We start from the raw sequence: 19,261 nt of genomic DNA on the forward strand, positions 1-19,261 counted from the left end.
CTCCTGCCAGGCCTGTCTCACCACATCTCTTTTTGGAGGCCACCAGGGACTGCAAAGTCCTGCTAGGGCTGCCCAGCTGGACTGCATGCCTGGGACAAAGCTCTGAGACCATGGGGAGGTCTCAAAAGCACCAGGATCTGTGGGTGCCCACCCACCCAAAATTGAAGGACAGCTGGTGTTGAAGCCAAGGAAGTGGAGAGGGAAGAAAGAGGAAGGTGGGGATGGGAACAGACAGGCAGGAGGGGGACAAGTGTGTGTGTCACTAGAGGAAGGAGGGCAGGGACACTAACCACAAGATTGGTGAGGTGCAAAGATGGCATGCTCAGACCAAAGAAAAGCCTTTTCAAAGGAAGACAAAAGGGAAATAACCCCAATTTTTGCTAAAGCTTTGGATAGAGCCAGTAGCTAAAAAAACAAAAACAAAAACAAAAACAAAAACAAAATGAAACAAACCAAGAAAACTAAAAAGAAAAAAAAAAAGAAAAAAAAAGAACTCAAAGACAAGGATCCAATCATAAACCAATCCAAGCACACTTCACAAGAAATGTGGCCAGCGGAGTTGCTGTGCGGGGAGCCAAGCACAGAGCGAGGCTGCTGCTGCAGGGCCTCCTGGGGGTTTTTTGAGGTGCCCCCCAAGAGTTTTGTGGAGGTTGTTTGTTTGTTTTTTATTTTTGGGGTTGTTTTAAATAAGTAAAAAAGGAAAAAATAAAAATTAAAAGAAAAAAAGGGTGGGGGAAGAACCCAGCTCTTTCGGTCTGAGGCTGCAGGACTCTTACCCCCACCTCCATCCTCTCTGCCTGCACTGCTCCTCTTCCTCACCTCGCTGCCTGCTCCCTGCTTGGCAGGGATAAATCTGACTTTAGCACATGGAGGAAGAGAAGCTCCACCTCCACCCCACTGGGGCAGCCTCCACAGGGAGAGGTTCACTGCCATGAGTCCCCCAGGCTCCTGCCTGGAACAGAGGCTCCAGGACCAGCTCTAGGTGCACATCCCCTGGGGAAAACCCCAGAGCAGAGCTGACAGCACCACATCCTTCTTTGGGGATGGGCAGACTGCGACTGGGTTTGGCAGCACAACTGGTTTTCAGGGCTTCTTGGGCTTCTGCAGGCCAAGGCAAATGGAGCCCAGCAGGGCCTCCTGGCCAACAGGTATGAGAAATCAAAGTTGTTTGTCCTTGGCCAGAGTCAAGGTGGAGTTGGAGCCTGCACCCGACCACCTCCCTGACCATCTCCTGTGCCAAGCTGGCAGGGGTGGCTCCAAGCCAAGCACTGGGTATGAATAGCAAGAGAAAATATCACTTTTCACAGAGCCCTCTTTTCCCTCCTGAGCTCAGCTCTTCCCTCACTCGACTCAGCTCTGCCCCCCCAACCACTAGGGACATCCAAGCTGCCAGGTCTGGAGGTTCTCACACTGACCAACACAGCCAGGACAGCAAAGCTAATGCCAGAGGCATGCATGGCTTCAAAGTCTCCGCATGTCCCCAGCCAGCAGCACCATGGGGGCCACCTCAAACTGGGTAGAAGCCTTTCCTGGGACAGAAATGCCCAGGACCAAGACAGCCATATGTCTCATTTGGTACTGGAGAGGCAGCAGAACTCTCCTTTTTGGGACCACTGCAAAGAGGGACCTGCCTGAACCGTCTCCAGCAGAGCTGGTGCTGTCCACCTTCCCTGCTCTCCCCTGCTGCCGCCTACCTCAGTGGGCACCTCACTGAGTGCCCTGGGCCTGGCCAGCCACCCCCTGTGCCTCTGGGACGCTGGGAGGTGGGAGCGGTGTCCAGAAGCAGGCCCCTCAGGTGAAAGAGCTAAGTTCCTTCCCGGCATGCTCTCCTGAAACCTCACCAACCTTCCTACTAAACTGAACAGGGGGGAGCGGTCGTAAAACGGATCCCGGCCATCACACAGCGGGCACTCCGGAAAGATGTCTTCCTCCAGGTCCTCCGCCTCCTCCTCCTCCTCCTGCCCCTGGTGCTGCTCGTCAGCAGGCTCGGTGATGTCGGAGTCGGGGTTCGAGAAGGTAGGGGAGGGGGTGAGATCAGCCATGCGCTCGCTCATGCATGTGTTGAAAAGAGGAGAGCTGTTGCAGCCAGAGATATCTGAACTAAGGTTAGTACAACAAGATAGAAGACAGGTTAACACCAGCTGTTCCAAACAGAGACTGAGAACAGGAATTGTGCTTTTGGTTGGGGTTTTTTGCTTTTTCTTATTGGTTGGGTTTTTGGGTGGGATTTTTTTCTGTTTAAACCAAGGGATATTGGGAAATAAAGACCTGCTCATCAAGTGCAGCTCTAAAGGAAGCCACCAACAGCTGTTGGCTATAAAGGGCAGAGAAAAGAGTGACCCAAGAAATGGTACAAACAGTGGGGACTCCCCTCATTAGGCTACATGGGGACCAAGCAGGTGGCACAAGGCTTGCTGCCACGCCTGCCACTGAAAGGAATCTCTCCATGTGCCGTGACACAGGGATGATGCCTCCGCAGCCAGTGTTGTTCATTGGGCCGTGTGGCTTGGACTCCTGCTCCCCCTGCCCACCCCTCTCCAAGGTGGCCCAGCCTTGTCTCCAGCACTGCATCCTTCCAGCTGGCATGCGGGAAGCGCACGGAGACGCACGGCACACACAGGACAGACGGATGCTCGGACACCGACACGTGCACAGGGACACGTGCACAGGGACACGTGCACAGGGGGAACACGTGCACAGGGACACGTGCCCATGGGGGCAGACGTGGTGACAGCACAGGTTCTCAGCCCATGGACAGCCCCAGCCCCCTGCTTCCCACCACAGCCAGCCAAGAGCCCCTGCCTCGCAGCATGGTGTTAAGGCAGGCAGCAGGAGATGGCTCGGGAGTCCCTCAGGGTCCCAGCAGCCAACATGGAGGAGAGCCGTGGCAGGCAAAACAGGCCCTGAGTGTCACGGGGAGGGCAGCACATCCACCCCGGCAGCCATGGACAGCTGCAGGTCCTGCAAGAAGCAAAGGCAGCCTGTGGGCTGTGGGTGGGGCCTAGAAGGAGCCAAGGCGCTCACCTGCCCACCAGCCTGAACCAGGGGAAGCGGTCATAGAAGGGGTCCCCGCCGGTCACCACATTGTCACAGTCCTCCATGACGCTGGAGGGCACCTCTGCCGCTCGGTCGTACATCTCGCGCATCAGGTCCAGGCGTTGCCTGCAGGCAGAGCCAGGTGCCATGGGCAGCGGTGAGAAACTGGACTGAGCCTGGCAAAGCCCTTCCCAGCATGGACATCATTTGCCCACCTCAGCTTCTCCAGGGTCCAGTAATGTGTTGCCCCATTCTTCTGATCCTGCACCTCCACCGCCACAATGGTCCGGGGGAATGGTCTCTTCTCCCGGTCCTTGGCAGCATCAGGAGGCAGCAGGTCAGGAGGGAGAGGTGAGTACAGAGTGTCTGTGAGGAGCACGAACTGGAACTGGACCTGGAGAAGGGCAGAGGGGGACAGTGAGCCACCCAGAAGGACAGCAGGCTCCAGGTGGTACCTTCAGCAATCCCCTCCTCAGCTCCACCGCTGCCCAAGCTTGTGGCCTCTGAAGTGGGTGCCACAGAAAGCCAGAGAGGAGGCACAGGCACCCACCTTCTTCTTCAGCTCCACACTGATGGCATTGGCTTCCTTGAGGAAGATGGCGTTGCCCCAGAGCAGGTCCCGAAGCGAGGTGAATTGGTACCACTTCCACTTCCTAAAGGCCCAGAGGGCCAGCTCAAACTCCCGCTCTGTCCACTGCACTGTGGGGACATGGAGGGACACTGCCAGGAGGGAGAACATCACTGCCCAGGGGACCTGTGGTCCACTCTTCTTCCTCCTGCAGAGAGCTTCAAAATCTGGTAGTGGCATTCACCCTTTACCTTCATCCTCGGGTTCTTCCTCTTCTTCATTTGCCTCAGGGTAGTATCTAGAGTCCATCTGCTTCTGCAAAGCCTCCAATTTGCTCTCATAGTCCTGGGGGAAGCATGGAGAGAGATGATGCTACCCACATGATGTGACCTCGCTGCCATATAGTCCTTCTCCCTGCCCCCATGCAGGAGCCCAGCCTTCTCCCTTCTCTTGATCCATGTTATGGGCACAGCCTCAGGGACAACAGATTTGCCCTTCTTTTTAGGACACAGAGCCACTCCATGCAAACTTCTGCCAGGGCTCAGACGTGCCTGGGAAGCTTGAGAAGGAGCCAGGGCCTGGCCACCTACCAGTCTCTGCTGCTCAAGAAGGTAATTCGCCTCCTCTCGCTCCCTCCGGTACTGGTCCTCCAGTTCCTGGAGCCTGGGAGGAATAGGAAAGGAGAGAATGACCACCCTGGAGGTGGATCCCCAGATCCCCATTGCTCCAGCCCATGCCCTCACCGCTGCTCCATCTCCTGCTTCATGTCAATGCCCTGTTTCTCCAGCAGTTCTCTCTGGGCAAAGGCCCAGTCCACGGGCTCGGCGGGGGTCTCTGCACAGGGGGTCCGCTCCCGCTCCTGCCGAGCCTGCTCAGGGTGGTTGAAGCGGAACACGTGGCTCTTGCCCATGATGATGCGGTTCCCTATGGGGACGCAGGTGGGCCAGGGGAAAGGAGACAGCTTTAATGTGGGCCAGCAGGCAGGGCCCTGTGGGACAGATGGGGGTGGGTTAGAGTAGGGTTGGTGTGCCAGCTCCAGGGACCCACCTGAGCGCAGGATGCTGGGCTCCGTCACCTTTTTGCCATTCACGTAGGTGTCAGCACCTTCGCAAGGCTCCAGGGTCACAATCACTGTGGCGTGGGGAGAGAGGGAGGGGAGGAAAGGTGGAAGCAGAGGGATAAATCCTGCATCTCCTGCCCTGCTGCTCCTGCAGCCTCAGAAAGGGAGAGCTGCCCCAGCTGGCACCCCAGATGTGGAGAGATGGACACCAAGGTACCCACCAGCAGCACCCACACCCTGGGCAACCAACAGGGCTCAGCCAACCTCATGTTAATCAGAGCAGTCCCAAGGATTGAGAGTGGCTGGACACTGGAATGTGAGAGGAGATCAGGGCCTCCATCAGGCATATCCAATCTCCCAGGGTCATCTCCCACAGCCCTTTCACCCCTAGGGTCCTGCTAGCTTAGGAGGCAGGCTGTATTCTGTGTCTTGGGTGAGGAAATCATCTATGGCCTGCTCTTCCATCCTGCCCCTTCTCTCTGGGTTGCCTCACCATGGTAGCCTTATACAAGCTCCCCTCCAGCTAGCTGAGGGCTGTATTTTGCTCTGGAAGCAAGGGGATGCCACAGCTGTGCAGGAGAGCCCCATGAATCTGAGGAGGGCAGGACCTCGGGCTGGGGCAGGTGCTGGGGACATGTAGAAGGAGCAGGGTCCCAGGGGAGGTAGAGCCCCTCCAGCCAAGGAATACCTTCGCCACCAGTTCTGGTGTCACTGCGGAAAAGGCAGTGCTCCTCCTTGATGAAGTGCCCACTGAGAACGATGTCCTGCCTCTTCTCTGCGTCTTCTCGGCCAACCCTGCCACAAGGAAACTCATCTCAATGCTTCCTCAAAGCAGCCCCACCCTGAGCCTCTCCCAAGGCCACCCTTGGCACTGACAGGAGCCGGCCTTGATGCACAGCAGGACCAATGTGCCCAGCAAGATCGCCAACAGAACACACTTTGCTCGCATGCCTATGGCGTTTTGGGGGTGCCCTGGAAACAGTGTTCAGCCTGGGGATAGCTCTCACCCTGCTGTCCTCCCAGACATGTCAGGCACTGAGATATAAGCTAGGCTCCCACTGCTCCACAGGACATGGCTCTCACCTTGTTATCCCATCCTTAATGTAGTAGAGAAGACACTCAGACATGAGTGGGTCCTCATTGAGGTTGACCAAGTGGGGTGTCTGGGAAAGACAAACAAGGAGTCACTCTGGTGCATTCCATGTTCCCAGGCACTGAAGAATTTCCCAAGGGAGGTGGGAACTCAGCAACACCTCACTCTGCACATGGAGAGGCTCTCCTGCCCTCTGTAGCTCCAGGACAACATGCCCAGGCAGGTACTTTTCAGGGGACACTGCAGAAAACTGAGCAGTCAGGATGGGCATGACCTGCCTCCATACACCTCCTTGCTGTCCTCCTCAAGGGGCCAAGCCCTGTGCACCCTTCCCGGGGCTACCTTTGAAAATTTGTATTGCAAAGAGGCCCACCATGGAGTCAAACACCAACCATGGAGAATCCCTGATAAGGTTTAGTGTCTCCTGGGGCAGGACTCTGCTCACTTGCCCTTGCCTCACCACAGCCTCCAGCCCCACCATGGGCAGCATAGCTGAGACAGAGACATGTCACCTGTAGTGGCTGGTTCAGGATAAGAGGAACTCCAAGTGCCAATTTTCCTTCACTAACAGTACAAAGACAGGTGAAGCACTCAAAAGAGCAGGTCCCAGAGCAGAGGTTCAGTGAAAACTAGTGGAGGCCTGAAGCCATTATCTCCAGCCTGAATTTCACCCCTTGGTCTCCTTCCTAACAGTTCCCTCCCATCACTTTCTTCCCCTGGGTCACAAATCACTTTGTTCTTGGTGAGAGAGAATTTCCACCCATGGCCACTGACCACTCCAGCTGCAGCTAGCTTATCTCACCCCATCACAAGCTGCTGTATTTGCACCTTCAGGCAACAGGCAAAGTCCTGGAAGTATCAGTAGGTAAAGTTCTGAGTTTCTCAGAAATAAGAACAGAGACCACAAGAAATGTCTTCTCAGTCCAGCATGCAGAAGTTTTCCTGTCACACCAATGCTACAAGCCCTTGCAGTCAGGACAGACTCACTCCAAGGAGTGTGGGAGAGCTGGAGGTCAAGAGGAACACAGATTCTTCTCCACAGTGGCTGGCAGGAAGAATTTGGCCATAAAGTTTAGCGTCAGGCCCCAGACTCCAGCCTGAAAGTTTTCTCAAGATCTGCAAGGCTGGCTAATAGAAGACAGATGCTCTGCCTTCCACTGAGCTCCTTGGAGATGCGACCACCCTAGCGATAGGACAACAAAGTCCTGCCCTGCTTTGCCCTTATGAAATGGGAGTTTGCAGGCTGTACATGCCAGCTTTCCTTGGCAGCCACTGCGTAAGTCAGAGCAGTTTCCACCCATCAGACAGCTGAAGAGCAAGGAGACACCACAGCAATGCCCCACCTCCAGGACCAACCTGCTTTGGGGAATAAACCCCCACACTTTCTACACAAAGGTCTGGGGTCCTAAAAGGCAGCAGCTGAGACAAGAACGAGAAACAAAAATGATGGTGTAGACATCTGTTTTAAGAGCCATGCTAAGGCACACAGAGCCTTCATCACTGAGTGGTACCACCTCAACTAGGGACACAGGTATCTGCTAAGACACAGCGCCAAGCCAACCAGCATCAGCTGCCAGGGAGCTCTCAGAGCACTCTCAGTGCAGCAGAGCTGAGCACTTGCTCCTGCCGGCCCATGCTGCTCTAAAGGATCCACGGGGTTGGCAAACTGCACATCCCCACCTTGATGGTCATACAGCCAAGCGAGAGGCAGCAATGTGCCGTATCTGGTGCTTGGCAGGGTCCTCTGGCACACAGACTCTTTGGGACATGGCCAATATTTGCTTAGGAAGCACTTTCCAGGATACTGGAAGCAACGAAAGGTATGGAATATTTCCACACTCATATTTCTCAGCAAGGACTTGTGATTCCAGGGGCAGCAATGTCAAATACCCCAAAGCATGGATTTTGATAAGCTGATCCTGAAGCCCAACACAACCACTGTCAGCAAAGCCTAACCTGAACAGGGACAGCACATAGGCAACAGGGGCTGGATCTTTAGACACATTTCCCCTGATGTTTGTGCCCAGCGGGGTCAACGCCAGGACTCCCCTATAGGTTTCAGAGCCAGGAAGAGGCAAGTGAAATGTTTGGGGCTGGCCAGGAGTAAAAGGGCAAGTCACAAGGGTGCTGCAAGGATACAAACCAGCCTTCATTTGCCAGGAAGAAGAGAATAAGATGATCCTACCTTTTTAGGAGAGAAAACACCCAAGGTGCCTCCATCCTCCCTCATAGCCACCCCCATTTCAGCCAGCAACGCCTCCCTGAAAGAGCAAGGGAAAGAGAAGCCTGTCAAAGCCTCTGGAGCTAGCCCTAGACAAGCGGAGGATGGGACACAAGCCCACAGGTCTGCCCTATGGATCACAGCCATAGGACTTGCTTCAGCTCTGTGCCTCAGGAGGGTTTCTCACATAATAGTGGGTGTTGGAAGGGACCTGTGGAGAGCACCTAGGTCAACCCTCCTGTTAAAGCAGAGTCACCCAGAGCAGGTTGCATAGGAACATGTCCAGGTGGATTTTAAAAGACTCCAGAGAAGGAGACTCCAGGACCTCTCTGGACAGCCTGCTCCTGTGCTCTGTCACCCTCAAAGGAGAGAGGGTTTGTCCTTAAGTTCAAGTGAAACCTCCTGTGTTCTGGTTTGTACCTGTTGGCCGTTGTTCTATCACTGGCACCACTGAAAAGAGCCCAGCCCCATCTTCAGAGCAGACCACATTGGTGCAAGCCAACATGGTGGGGACTGGGGTGCCTAGGGGACAGCCAAGGTATGGCTGGATGGCAGGAGCCAAACTGCTGTAGGCGAAGTGCAGAGGAAGGGAGATGTCTGGGGAACCCCATCCTGTTACATCCCCTTTCTATCCCAACCCATCTACCTCTCCATCCGGATTGCTTCTGTTCTTCGCAGCTTTTCCTCCCATGTCTCATTCAGCTCCGCGATGATCTTCTCCGTTTCCTGGCAAGCGAGGAGTTAGCAGGGGGTTAGCAGATCCCATGGGCAGCACACCTGCCTGCTCTGCCAGGCTGTGCCTAGCATGCTGCAGCAGGACACTGGTCACGGTTTCAGGCTGGTTTAAACAAGCCGAGGCAGCGTTTCACCCGCATCTTTCCATCATCCCCGTCTTCAAAGAGCAGGACACACAGAGCAGCTTCTCCAACTCCTTGCTGCCAGCCCGCTCCTGCACTATGCTGAGCTGGAAGCACCCTTCCTGAGCCAGGACTGCCCATCCCTTAGGGCAAAGGCAGCAGTCAACCCATGGGGAGGGTGGCAGCACCAGGGGGATGTCACCATGCCAGACTCTCTCCCATCCAGCAGTCCAGAGCACTGGGTAGCTCTGGGTCTGTCGTGCCTCCAGCATTGTGTTAACCCATACCTGGAGGTGTTCAAGGCCAGGCTGGATGAGGCCTTGAGCAACCTGGGCTCTCAGGGGGTTGGAGCTGGATGTGCTTTCAGGTCCCTTCCAACCCAACCCATTCCATGAGTCCCACCAGCATCACCCATAAGGGGTTTCCAGAAAACACTGAGTCTGCTGCGCAAGCCTCAGAGCAAGAGCACTGAGCTGAACCCTCCCTCCTGCCAGCTGCTGGCATCCTACCTTGAGCCGTTCGATGGCCTCCTCGCTGCCTGGAGCAAACATGATGCGCTCGTGGAGGCTGGCAACAGAGGCAGCACGGCTGGACAGGGCCGACAGGGAGGAGGAGGGACTGATCCCCGCGATGGCATTGGTCACTGTGGAGAGATTGTCACGGCAGTAACTCAGCTCTGCCCCGCGGGCATTGTTATTGTTCTCAAGGTCGGACACATCTACGGACAGGCCAGGGAAAGACACACAGAGAGGAATGGATAGAGAAAGAGAAAGACACAGACAAGAAAAGCTGTTGGGGAAAGAAAAACCCCATCGAGTGGCCAGGTGCAAAGAGAAGAAAGCCAAGAAGTCAAAGGGGAAGGCACAGGCAGCAGCAGGGCACGGGCACACGCATCTCCCCCCCCCAGCCCTGGCAGCCCCCAAGGAGCATGGGGCTGTTTTGGGAAGCAGCTGCTAGAACAGCCCTGGAGCCTTCCCATGCTCTTGGGGATGCTTTTTTCTTTTTTTTTTTTTTTCCTTTTTGCAACATCAGATCCTGCAGCCATCAGGTCTGGAATAAAAGATCCCCAAGAACATGCCCCTGCCCCTATCATCCTCCCGCAGATGTAGCCTGGGTGGCTTTCCCTGACCAGCTGTGCAGACTAGCTGGATCTAGGAGCAGAGAATGAGAAAGGAAGGGGAGGAGAGGCAGTGGCCCTCCATCCTACAAAGGGGCCATGGGGGCAGAGCAGAAGGGGCTGTGGGATCCCCTTGCTGATAGATCCCAAGCCTCTGGCCCACTGGAGCAGCACCTTAGCCAAGCAGACAGAAAAAGCAGAGAGCAGGGGGATAACATGCCCAGTTATAGGCAGTGGCACTTGCCTGCCAGCACCCCAAGCATCAGCTGCCACCAGACCCTACATCAGAGATTCTCCTTCAGCCCTGAGAAGTCACAGGGGCACGGAGCACTGGGCTGGAAGCAGGCAAGGCACAAGTTAGCAGGTGCAGCATTAGTTGCCCACCTCCATCAGCCTGCATCCAGGGAAGCCAAGCCAGGAGGGGAAAGGCCAGGTCCCCAGCTCCTCAAGGGGCTCACTGCAGCCTGGCAGCACTGCCTGACCCAGGGCAGGATGGGGCAATAGTGCTTATCCACAGGCAAAACCCTCCTGGTCCTCACAACACCTCTCCATCAGCAGAGCACTATGCCAGCCTGCCAAAGCGTCATGCCGGGCTCCAGTCCTGACGAGCCTCAGCACAGCAGAAGCAGAAGCAGCAGCAGTGACAGGAAACATTAAGACAGCATGGAGGAAGGAGTCCTCATGGGCACTGGTCCCTCTGAGTCCTATCCCAAGCCCACAGGCTAACTGCGACTCTGCCAGCGTCCCCTGTGCCAGCTCCTTAGAGATAACCAGCCTGCAGGCAAGCACGCTGCAATGGCTGGGGCTGGCTACGGGAGCCCTTCGCTATGCTGCACAGGTGCCCCTCCCAAAGCTGTGAAGCAACAGAGAGTACCAGTGATGGGGAATACACACATTTGGATCCTCCTGCAGCAGGATGGGCTAAGAGAGAGAGAGAGAGGGCAAGGAGCAAGGGTAAGAGAGAGAACAGAACAAGAGTGGCTTCATCTCAGCTGGGCATCCGACAGCACAGAGGGGAGGCCATGGGTGGCTGTAGCCCCAGAAAGTTCTTCCTGGCAATTCTACTGGACAAAGGATGCTGAAGGTGGGAGATAGAGAGGGAGAAGGGGAGGTCTGCTGGGTACGAAGTAGCTCCTCTTGCCCACAGGAGTGAGCTGCAGGTCATGAATGCGTGCACAGGGGCTCACCAGAGGCATCCCAGCCACACACGGGCAGCGCAATGCTGCCACAGGGCTGGCAGAGCAGGATGCAGGGCAGCTGCGGTCTTCCCACAGAGGGGACTCCAGCTAGCCTCTGCCCGGAGCCATTGCCTGAGGGTCCTGGGGGGTACCTACTGTCAATGATGTCCCCCAGGCCCTGGGCGTAGAGCAGGTCACGCAGCCGTGCCACCTCGTCCTTCAGCTCCCGGATCAGTTTGTTGTTGGGGTCCTCGTTGATGACCGCATTGCAGCGGATCTGCTTGGCACGGTCAGCGTACCTGGGGAAGGACAGGGTCCTGAGCAGTGGCAGAGGGGAAAATCCCCAGCTGCTGGGCAAGGAGGAGTGCCATGAGCCCCTCCTGCAAACAATCCTTTGGAGGATCCCAGCATCAGGACAATCCCTCAGCCTCTTGTCTGAGATTGCACCCCCCAGCCAGTGCTGCTACAGAGATGAGGAGAACATGTGGCAGTGCTGGCGTTCCAGAGACACCCTCTGTCCCACTGTGGGGAGACAAGGGGACTGCTTCCTACCTGAGGGTGCTAAGGGTCTCATCGTAGTTGATGTCAGCAGGGCTGAGAGCAGCAACCATGGCTGTCCTGGAGTTGCCCCCTGCCCAGAACAGATGCGCTCACCTCAGGGAGGTGCTGATTCCTGTGCCAGCCATCACCCTCTGCCCAGCAGCCATGCCTGCCACTGAGCCCATATCCCCACCCATGTCCTCACCCAGATTCTCCCGCAGCAGCCAGGTGAGTACTGAGTCCCGGTAAGGGATGAAATCAGTCTTCTTCTTCTTTTTGTTCTGGGGCATGGAGAGCAAAGAGAAGAGCTGTCAGACTGCCTCCTCTCTTTTAAGGGAAGGTGACAGCTGGTCCCCAGCCATGGGGACTCAGAGGAGGATAGATTTGCCTAGCCATGGCAACCTCAGGCAGCTCTGGTCAGCTCCATGGGCTCTCCCTGGGCCAGGGTGGGTGTTTAACACCAGGTACTGTGAGGAGGGTAATGGGGACGCTGAGGCCTTTGCCAGTCCCTAGGAGAAGCATGGCTTGGGTCCAGGTAAAGCCTCACCCCAAAACCACCCTGTGACACACTCCCACCCAACTGTGCTAAAAACCAACGCTTGCCTCACCCAGCCTGGCCAGGACACCTACCTTGTTGGGCCCTGAGTCCTGTAAAGAAAGAGGAGAGACTAAGTGAGCTGCTCCCTTCCTCAGCACCCACCATAGCTCCCTGTCTCCCAAGACAGCAGTGGGTGCAGGGCCCTTGGGAGCTCGTGGCCATACCCAAGCCCTGAGACAGCTTGGGATGTAACTGCCCATCCCTCAGAGCTGGGATGCTCCATCCCTGGGAGCTGAGCCCACCTCTGCTGAGCTGAGCCCATTTCCCCATGGTGCTGCTGCTTGTCTGTGCCCCAGCTACCTACCATTTCAGCCAGGGCAGAGATGACTTTCCCCAGTGTGGTCAACGACTTGTTGATGTTTGCTCCTTCCTGGTGGAAAGAGGAAAGGCCCAGACGCTCAGGCTCCATTTCAGAGAGACACTAAAGCCCAGAGTACCAGGGGGATGGGGACAGCATAGGGTGGGCAAAGAGCTCTCCTGGATAACCAGCATCTCCCAGCAGGGACTCCTGGACCCTAGTAGAACTGGCAGTGGGCAGCTTTCAAACAAAACCAGGTCACAGAGTCTTAGAACGGCTCAGGTTGGAACGGACCTCAGAGTTCATCTGCTCCAACCTCCTCCCCTCCGCCATGAGCAGGGACACCTCTCTACTAAACTTGGCTGCTCAAGACCTCATCCAACTTGGCCTTGAACATCCCTAGGGAGAGGGCATCCACAACCTGGGCAACCAATTCCAGAGTCTCGCCACCCTTGTACTGAAGAAATTCTTCCTAAGATCCAGTCTAAACCTGTTCTCCTTCAGCTTCAAACCAATGCAAATGATTTTAGCAGCACAGCCAGCAAGGAAGCAGGCAAAGAGGAGATGTCACAGCTGAGGTCAAGGGGGTAGGACACAACATCTCCACCGGCAGAAGAGAGCCTCCTGCCAGCTCTCACCTTTAGTCTCGTGCCCTTTGCTCCAGTGGAGTCGGCTCGCTCACTCCCTGCCAGGTCCACCAAGCTGATCTTGCTGACCTGCAGGCAGAGAAGAGGCTGTCGGCACCAGCAGGCACAGTAAACCAGGCCTCAGCATGGAGCCAAGGAGGGAACAAACATCTCTTGCCAAGTGACACTGCTCTGAAGGCAGTGGGATTTGGCCAGGAGCAGGGATAACATCCTTGAAGGAATGGCAGGAGGGCAAAAGCTGCCAAATATCCTGTCCAGGGGCCAGTCCCTTGAAGGATCATGGGCCCAGAGCACACATGGGACTTATCTCCATCCTGTTCCCACCCTCCATCAGGCTGCACCATCTCATCCTAAGTGCTGTCAATAGGACATGAAGCCCTTACCAGGTCCATGCAGGTTCTCCCAGTCCCTCGGGCTCTGCTCTCACCTTCTCAGTGGTGATGTCTGTCTCGGCATCGTGCCGCTTCTGCGTGAAGATGATGTTGAACACGGCATGGGAGCGGCTGCTGGTCTCATTCATGTTGGTGGCAGCCACTGTGCTGTGGGAAGAGTGGGACAGGGAGGTCTGACACTCTGCAGGAGACACTGGAGTGGCTGGCAATGGGGCCAGGACTCATTTCAGGACAGAATACATGATGGGAAGGCAAGTCTGCAGGATAGGAGAGGACTCTGGGAGGAGATGTGCAGAAGCCCAGGCTTCTCCTGCTACCTCCAGGGCATTTTAAGGTGAGGTGAAAATAGGAGGTGGTACCCAGTGCTCATACAGGAGGAGACTCCCACCTTCAGAGCAGCCAGGCTAGCAAAGCAAGGAAGTTAGCCAGGACCTTCTGGAAATGTCTGCAGGCTCTCCAGTCCTGGCCATCTCCTGCTGCCACAACTCACCGGGCCTTGTTCCCAGAGTCCATGAGGTCCTGGATGTCATTGTAGGAGGTCACAGCCAGCTTGGAAAGGTCTTCAACGTACGGGCCCATAAGGGGATGCTCCCTCACCCGCAGGTTCCCCTTGTTCTTGGGGTTCAGGAGGTCCCTCACGCGCTCACAGTATATCTCCATGTAGCTCACCTAGAGTAGAGGGGATGGGCAGAGCTAGTGGCTAGCAGCACATAGGCAGAATCAGGCCCTGCTCGCCGACCCCACACCCAAGGCTGGGACCCCCCAAAAGAGAGACCTGTACAGTAGCATGGCTTGCAGAGCCAGGGGGGAGGCTGGAGCCAGACTAGCAGGCAAGGGAGTGCCTACCTCCACAGAGTAGGACATGTTGTCATTGGTTGTGTCATTGATGCGGGAGAAGAGATCCTCACACAGCTGCGGAGAGAAGAGCCAAGGCTGCTCAGCTTCCAGCCAGGCTGCTCCTGCCCAGGGGACTCAGCCCTCAGGGATTTATACCTTCTCACCCCAAAAATCAGAGCCCCTGAGTGCCAGGATGGCTTCTGGGGTGCTGGCAGAACCCCCACTGCTGATACCAGTGTTCAGCATGCCCAGAGGCCCGCCTTGCCGCCCTGCTAAGCCAGCACCTCGCAGCTCTTGGCCAGAGCAGCCAGCGGCAGCTCAGTGCTGGGACTCCTGCTGCCCACAGATGCTGGCCTTGTGCAGCCAGGCTGCAAATCACCTGGGCTCAGAGCAGCCTAGCGTGACCCTCCCTGTCCCTCCACCCTCCAGCTGAGCCATGATAGGTCACTGCCATGGCAGGGCTGTGGTACACCTGGCCCCACTCCCAACCTGCTCCCCTCTTCACTCCTCATGCCGCTTTTCCATTGAGTATCCTGCTGGGACCAGGTGGTACCTGTGGGATGATGCCTTGCTGGTCCTTCTCCTGCTTCCCCATCATGGTGTAGGATTTTCCAGCCCCTGTCTGCCCATAGGCAAAGATGCAGACGTTGTAGCCTTCAAAGGCATGCTGCAACATCTCCTCACCTATGTCCCGATACACTTGCTTCTGAGATGCATAGTTGATGTCTGCAGGCTGCAGAGAGGAGGAGAACAAGGAGAAATGTGGCAAGGAGGTCCTCCTGCCTCTTCCCAGAGCAGCCTAGCACTCCAGGTGGGCTCAGACCTCCCACCACTTACCGTGGTGTGGGACCAGTAGGAATAGTCAAAACTGAAGCTTTTTGGTGTCTCTTTGGGCTGCTTCGGGTTCAGGATAGCTAGGGGCAAACAGATGAGAGAATGAGGCCACCCATATCCCACTCAGGAGAAGGGAAGGGCAGTGGGGTTCAATACAAAGCGGTCCTGAAGAGTGGAACCAAGACCCTCCAGCTGCACAAATGGGCCCACAGCCACCAGAGTCCAACAGTCCCAGCAGCAATGCTGGGCACCATGTCCAGCAGAGCCTGCATCAGACCAAGAGCAGGGCAGAGCCTTGCCCAGACGTCCTGCTGGGCACAGTGTGGAGGAGATGGTTCCATCCTTCAGGCTCCTTCTTGCTTCAGCAGCTACCTGTGAGAGCCCAGACCTGCACAGGGGGATCACAGCCTTCTTCCACCCCACAGCTGGAGGACACATACCCAAAGCCAGACACCCTGGCACTGTGGGGCAGGAGCGGGTGCAGCCCCATCAGGACTCCCCAGGCCCTCTCCAGCTCCTGCCTCTCCTTTCCTGAGCCTCCTTTTCAGTACCTAGCCCCAGCAGGGTGATTAAGGACTCTCTACAGTGAAACAAGAGCCTGCTTTTCCCCATCCTGTGGTGAAAAGGACGTTGCCATGGAAATTGGAGACTGCATCATTTCTCTTCCTCATTCGCTGCCTTTTTGGTCCCCTCCTGTAGAGTGTTTGCAGTGTGGCTTTTTTCTGCAAGAACAGATGCATCAGAAGAAACCCAAACCAGAGGGGTGATCACGAGATCCAGCCATCAGCCATGTTAGGCAACATTGGAATGACCTTGCAGCCTGGCACAATGCAGCTCCTGTGCCCACAGCCTCCAGATGCTCCTTGCCACAGCCAGGGATGAAGAGGCCAACAGAGCTCCATTCCCTGCAACCCCAACCTTGCCGTGCTTCAGGACTGCTGCTTGGCCAGGATTTGCATCTGCTCTGGATTCAAGCTGGGACCCTCCCAAAAACCTCCAGGCATGGTGCAGCCCACTCCCTGTGAAGCCAGATGCCCTGGTGTATGGCATTACACATACAGATGCTGTCTGCTCCAAAGTCCTCCTCCACTGCCACCACTGCCTGGCAGAAAAGCACCTAGGGGTGCTGGTTGACAGCAGCTGAACATGAGTCAGCATGTACCCAGGTGCCCAAGAAGGCCAGCAGCATCCAGCCTGGATCAGCAATGATGTGACCAGCAGGAGCAGGGCAGGGATTGTGCCCTGTACTGGGCACTGGGGAGGCCACACCTTGAGTACTGGGTTCAGTTTTGGGGCTCCCACCCCAAGAAGGACACTGAGGGGCTGGAGCAGGTCCAAAGGCAACAAAGCTGGGGAAGGGTCTGGAGAACAGGACTGGGGAGGAGCAGCTGAGGGACCTGGGGATGTTCAGTGTGGAGAAGAGGAGGCTGAGGGAGACCTCATTGCTCTCTACAGCTCCCTGAGAGGAGGCTGGAGCCAGGTGGGGGTTGGGCTCTGCTCCCTAGTCTCAGGTGACAGAAGGAGAGTAAATGTCCTCAAATTGTGCCAGGGGAGGGTTAGGTTGGAGAGGAGGAAAAATTTCTTTGCTGCAAGAGTGGTCAGGCACTGGAACAGAATGCCCAGGTGGTGGAGTCCCCATCCCTGGAGGTGTTCAAAAAGCTGTGGCCATGGCACTTGGGGCCATGGTTAGTGAGCTGACAGCTGGACTCATGCTCTCAGAGGGCTTTTCCAACTCAGACAATTCTATTGTTCTATGATTTTGTGATTCTGTGACAGATTCTTCCCCAGAAGGGATGCACCACTTCTAGCCTGAGACCTGCCTATCCCTGCCTGCAAAGGCAGCAAGACAGGCAGGGGGAGGGTGGGAAGTAGGGTCAGGATCCACCACCAACCACAAAACCACAGCATGGTGCTGCTTGGATGCCCCTTACTGTGGGCAGGAGCCAACTCCAGCACCACAGAGGAGCTGGGCACTGGCTCCGTGCCTGCCTGGACCCTGGAGGCAGTGCGACTCCGATGCTCTGGATGTCTTCTGCATCCAGGGCAGAATCATTACTATAGCCAGAGCTGCTGCCTCAGGAGAAAGGGCTGGGAAGTGATCCCTCTGCAGCAACTGGCCGTCCTGCTGAGATCCAGACTGAAAGGGCACCTTGCCTTTCTATACCACAGAGACCCAGGGGCTACCCATCCCTGCTGGTGCCTGGTTGGGGTGTCGAGGGCCCGTGAGTGGCTGTGCCAAAGAGAAGCAGGTGCAGAGGCCGTGCAAGAAGTCAGGTGAAGCATCTCCAGTGGCTCTCAGGGTTCATCTGGCAGCTCTGCCATGCCACACAGCCCCCTAGCCCAGGTCTTTCTCTGCCCTGCAAAGGTGACCCTCATTAGAGTGAACGGGAGCATCACCACCCAAAAAAAGGCAGAGCCAGGAGGAGGCAGGATGGGGTTGCACTAGGCAGCTGTTTTGCATGCCAGTGACAGCCCATGCCAGGCACAGGGCAGAGGAGCAGCTGAGGATAGCTCTGGGTATCTAGGCTGCAGCTGCCCAGCTGTCCCAGCAGGCCATGAGAATGGGAGACAGGGGAGAAGGGAGCACACTGAGACCAGCAGCATTCCCATCTCCAAGCTGCTGGTGGTGGGATTTTTCCTCTCTGGTCACCAGGCACCTCAGGAATTCTGCAAAGCTGCTGCAAAAGAGTCATGCTCTGGCCAAAGGGGATTAAAAAGGAAAAAAATGGAGGGGGAAGGGGAGACAGACATACAGACAAGAGGGGGAAGAGGAAAACATCTGAAGATAGCCCTGGTCTCTGCCCTAAAGAGCCAGCAGAATGGGCAAGTACTGAGAAAGATAAAACCCAAGATGCATGGGAGAGAAAATATTTGCCGTGCTTTAAAGCCTGCAGAGGCATGGCGCTGGCCAGAGCATATTAATGGCCTCCTGGAATGAAAGCCACAGTGCCTTCTTCGCCATCCTGATGAGAGCTGCCAGGAGAGGGGCTCGGGTGTTGGTGCCCTGGCTGGTCCCCAGAGGGGGGACCAGGAGAACAAAGCAGCAGTGTTGGCAGGCAGGCAGCCAGCTGTGGCACAGTGAGCTGAGGAGGTGGCAGCTCTATATTAGAGGAGAAGAGAAGGGCAAGAGAAAGGCTGACCCCTTCCTGTCCTGGTTCCCAGCCCCTGCTGCCCACCACAAAGCTTGTCCCCTGCCTTGATACGTGCAAGGGAATCTGACTCCCCCTGGCTACAGAGGAACCAGGCATCAGAGCCCCCCTGGCACCCACCCCCCACTGAGGGGATTAGCTGGCAGCTCGTCTATTCACAGAGGATAAACCTTGCTGTCAGCAAAGGGCTGGCCGGGACACTGCCCCTGCCCACAGCCCTGCCAGCCCTCTGTGGGGGGCTGCAGAGCAAGTCTGGGGCTGGCAGGATGGGCAGGAGCAGATCACTCTAACAAAACACAGCCACAGTTGAGATGGGGGATGCCCGATGCTCTTGACCGGACCTGGGACATGGTAGGTTCCCCTGCAAGTCAGGGCCAGAAGGGATGTCTGCCCTGCCTGTCCAGGGCCGGAAAGCCTTCCCTGCTACCAGGGGAGCAGCTCCACACCCCAGGCAGATGGAGGGTCCCTGCACAACCAGGCAGGGAGAGCTCCCCTGAGATGCCAGAAACCAGCAGACATTGCCTCTCAGATCCCCTCATTCCTTCTTCCCCAGGCCCAGGGTGAATGTAGGGCCCAGTGGGGTCAAAGAGCTGCACTGGATGCATGGGTGCCCTCCTCTTCCTCCCCACAGGGGTTGTCATGGCAGCCCGGCGGTGCGCACTGCGGGGGTGGCTGGCGCCGGTGTTTCACCCACCAGCACCAGTGACGCAGCAAGCCCCAGGCAGACAGGCAGGGAGGGAGCTATTTTAGACACTGCCCCATCTGGAGGCTTCCAGAGCCAAGGAGGAGGGATTTGAGTGTCCTTCCCACCCTTTACTTCCAACAGCCATTATTAA

At 56.4% G+C, this 19,261-nt stretch overlaps 1 protein-coding gene across 17 annotated transcripts in view; it reads right to left on the reverse strand.

Annotated features, from left to right (window-relative positions):
* KIF1A (kinesin family member 1A) overlaps window positions 1-19,261 on the reverse strand; it is a 33,331-nt gene that overhangs the window by 13,379 nt on the left and 691 nt on the right. For 4 of the 17 annotated variants that reach the window (XM_054385825.1, XM_054385824.1, XM_054385823.1 and 1 more), the window contains exons 2-24: window positions 15,280-15,356; window positions 14,996-15,175; window positions 14,452-14,517; window positions 14,096-14,274; window positions 13,641-13,752; window positions 13,205-13,282; window positions 12,573-12,638; window positions 12,301-12,318; window positions 11,876-11,951; window positions 11,683-11,761; window positions 11,287-11,429; window positions 9,345-9,478; window positions 8,625-8,704; window positions 7,943-8,018; window positions 5,748-5,827; window positions 5,353-5,459; window positions 4,652-4,735; window positions 4,348-4,528; window positions 4,195-4,267; window positions 3,856-3,949; window positions 3,587-3,735; window positions 3,252-3,430; window positions 3,025-3,162 (exon numbers count right to left, since the gene is read on the reverse strand). In XM_054385825.1, coding sequence (XP_054241800.1) covers window positions 3,025-3,162; window positions 3,252-3,430; window positions 3,587-3,735; window positions 3,856-3,949; window positions 4,195-4,267; window positions 4,348-4,528; window positions 4,652-4,735; window positions 5,353-5,459; window positions 5,748-5,827; window positions 7,943-8,018; window positions 8,625-8,704; window positions 9,345-9,478; window positions 11,287-11,429; window positions 11,683-11,761; window positions 11,876-11,951; window positions 12,301-12,318; window positions 12,573-12,638; window positions 13,205-13,282; window positions 13,641-13,752; window positions 14,096-14,274; window positions 14,452-14,517; window positions 14,996-15,175; window positions 15,280-15,356 — 2,449 coding nt within the window. Of the gene's footprint in view, window positions 1-1,845; window positions 2,101-3,024; window positions 3,163-3,251; window positions 3,431-3,586; window positions 3,736-3,855; window positions 3,950-4,194; window positions 4,268-4,347; window positions 4,529-4,651; window positions 4,736-5,352; window positions 5,460-5,747; window positions 5,828-7,942; window positions 8,019-8,624; window positions 8,705-9,344; window positions 9,554-10,846; window positions 10,874-11,286; window positions 11,430-11,682; window positions 11,762-11,875; window positions 11,952-12,300; window positions 12,319-12,572; window positions 12,639-13,204; window positions 13,283-13,640; window positions 13,753-14,095; window positions 14,275-14,451; window positions 14,518-14,995; window positions 15,176-15,279; window positions 15,357-19,261 lie in introns of all 17 variants that reach the window. The other 13 variants (XM_054385822.1, XM_054385821.1, XM_054385819.1 and 10 more) reach the window with 7 other exon arrangements.

Source organism: Indicator indicator, chromosome 13, assembly GCF_027791375.1.
Source record: "Indicator indicator isolate 239-I01 chromosome 13, UM_Iind_1.1, whole genome shotgun sequence".
Lineage (NCBI taxonomy): Eukaryota > Metazoa > Chordata > Aves > Piciformes > Indicatoridae > Indicator > Indicator indicator.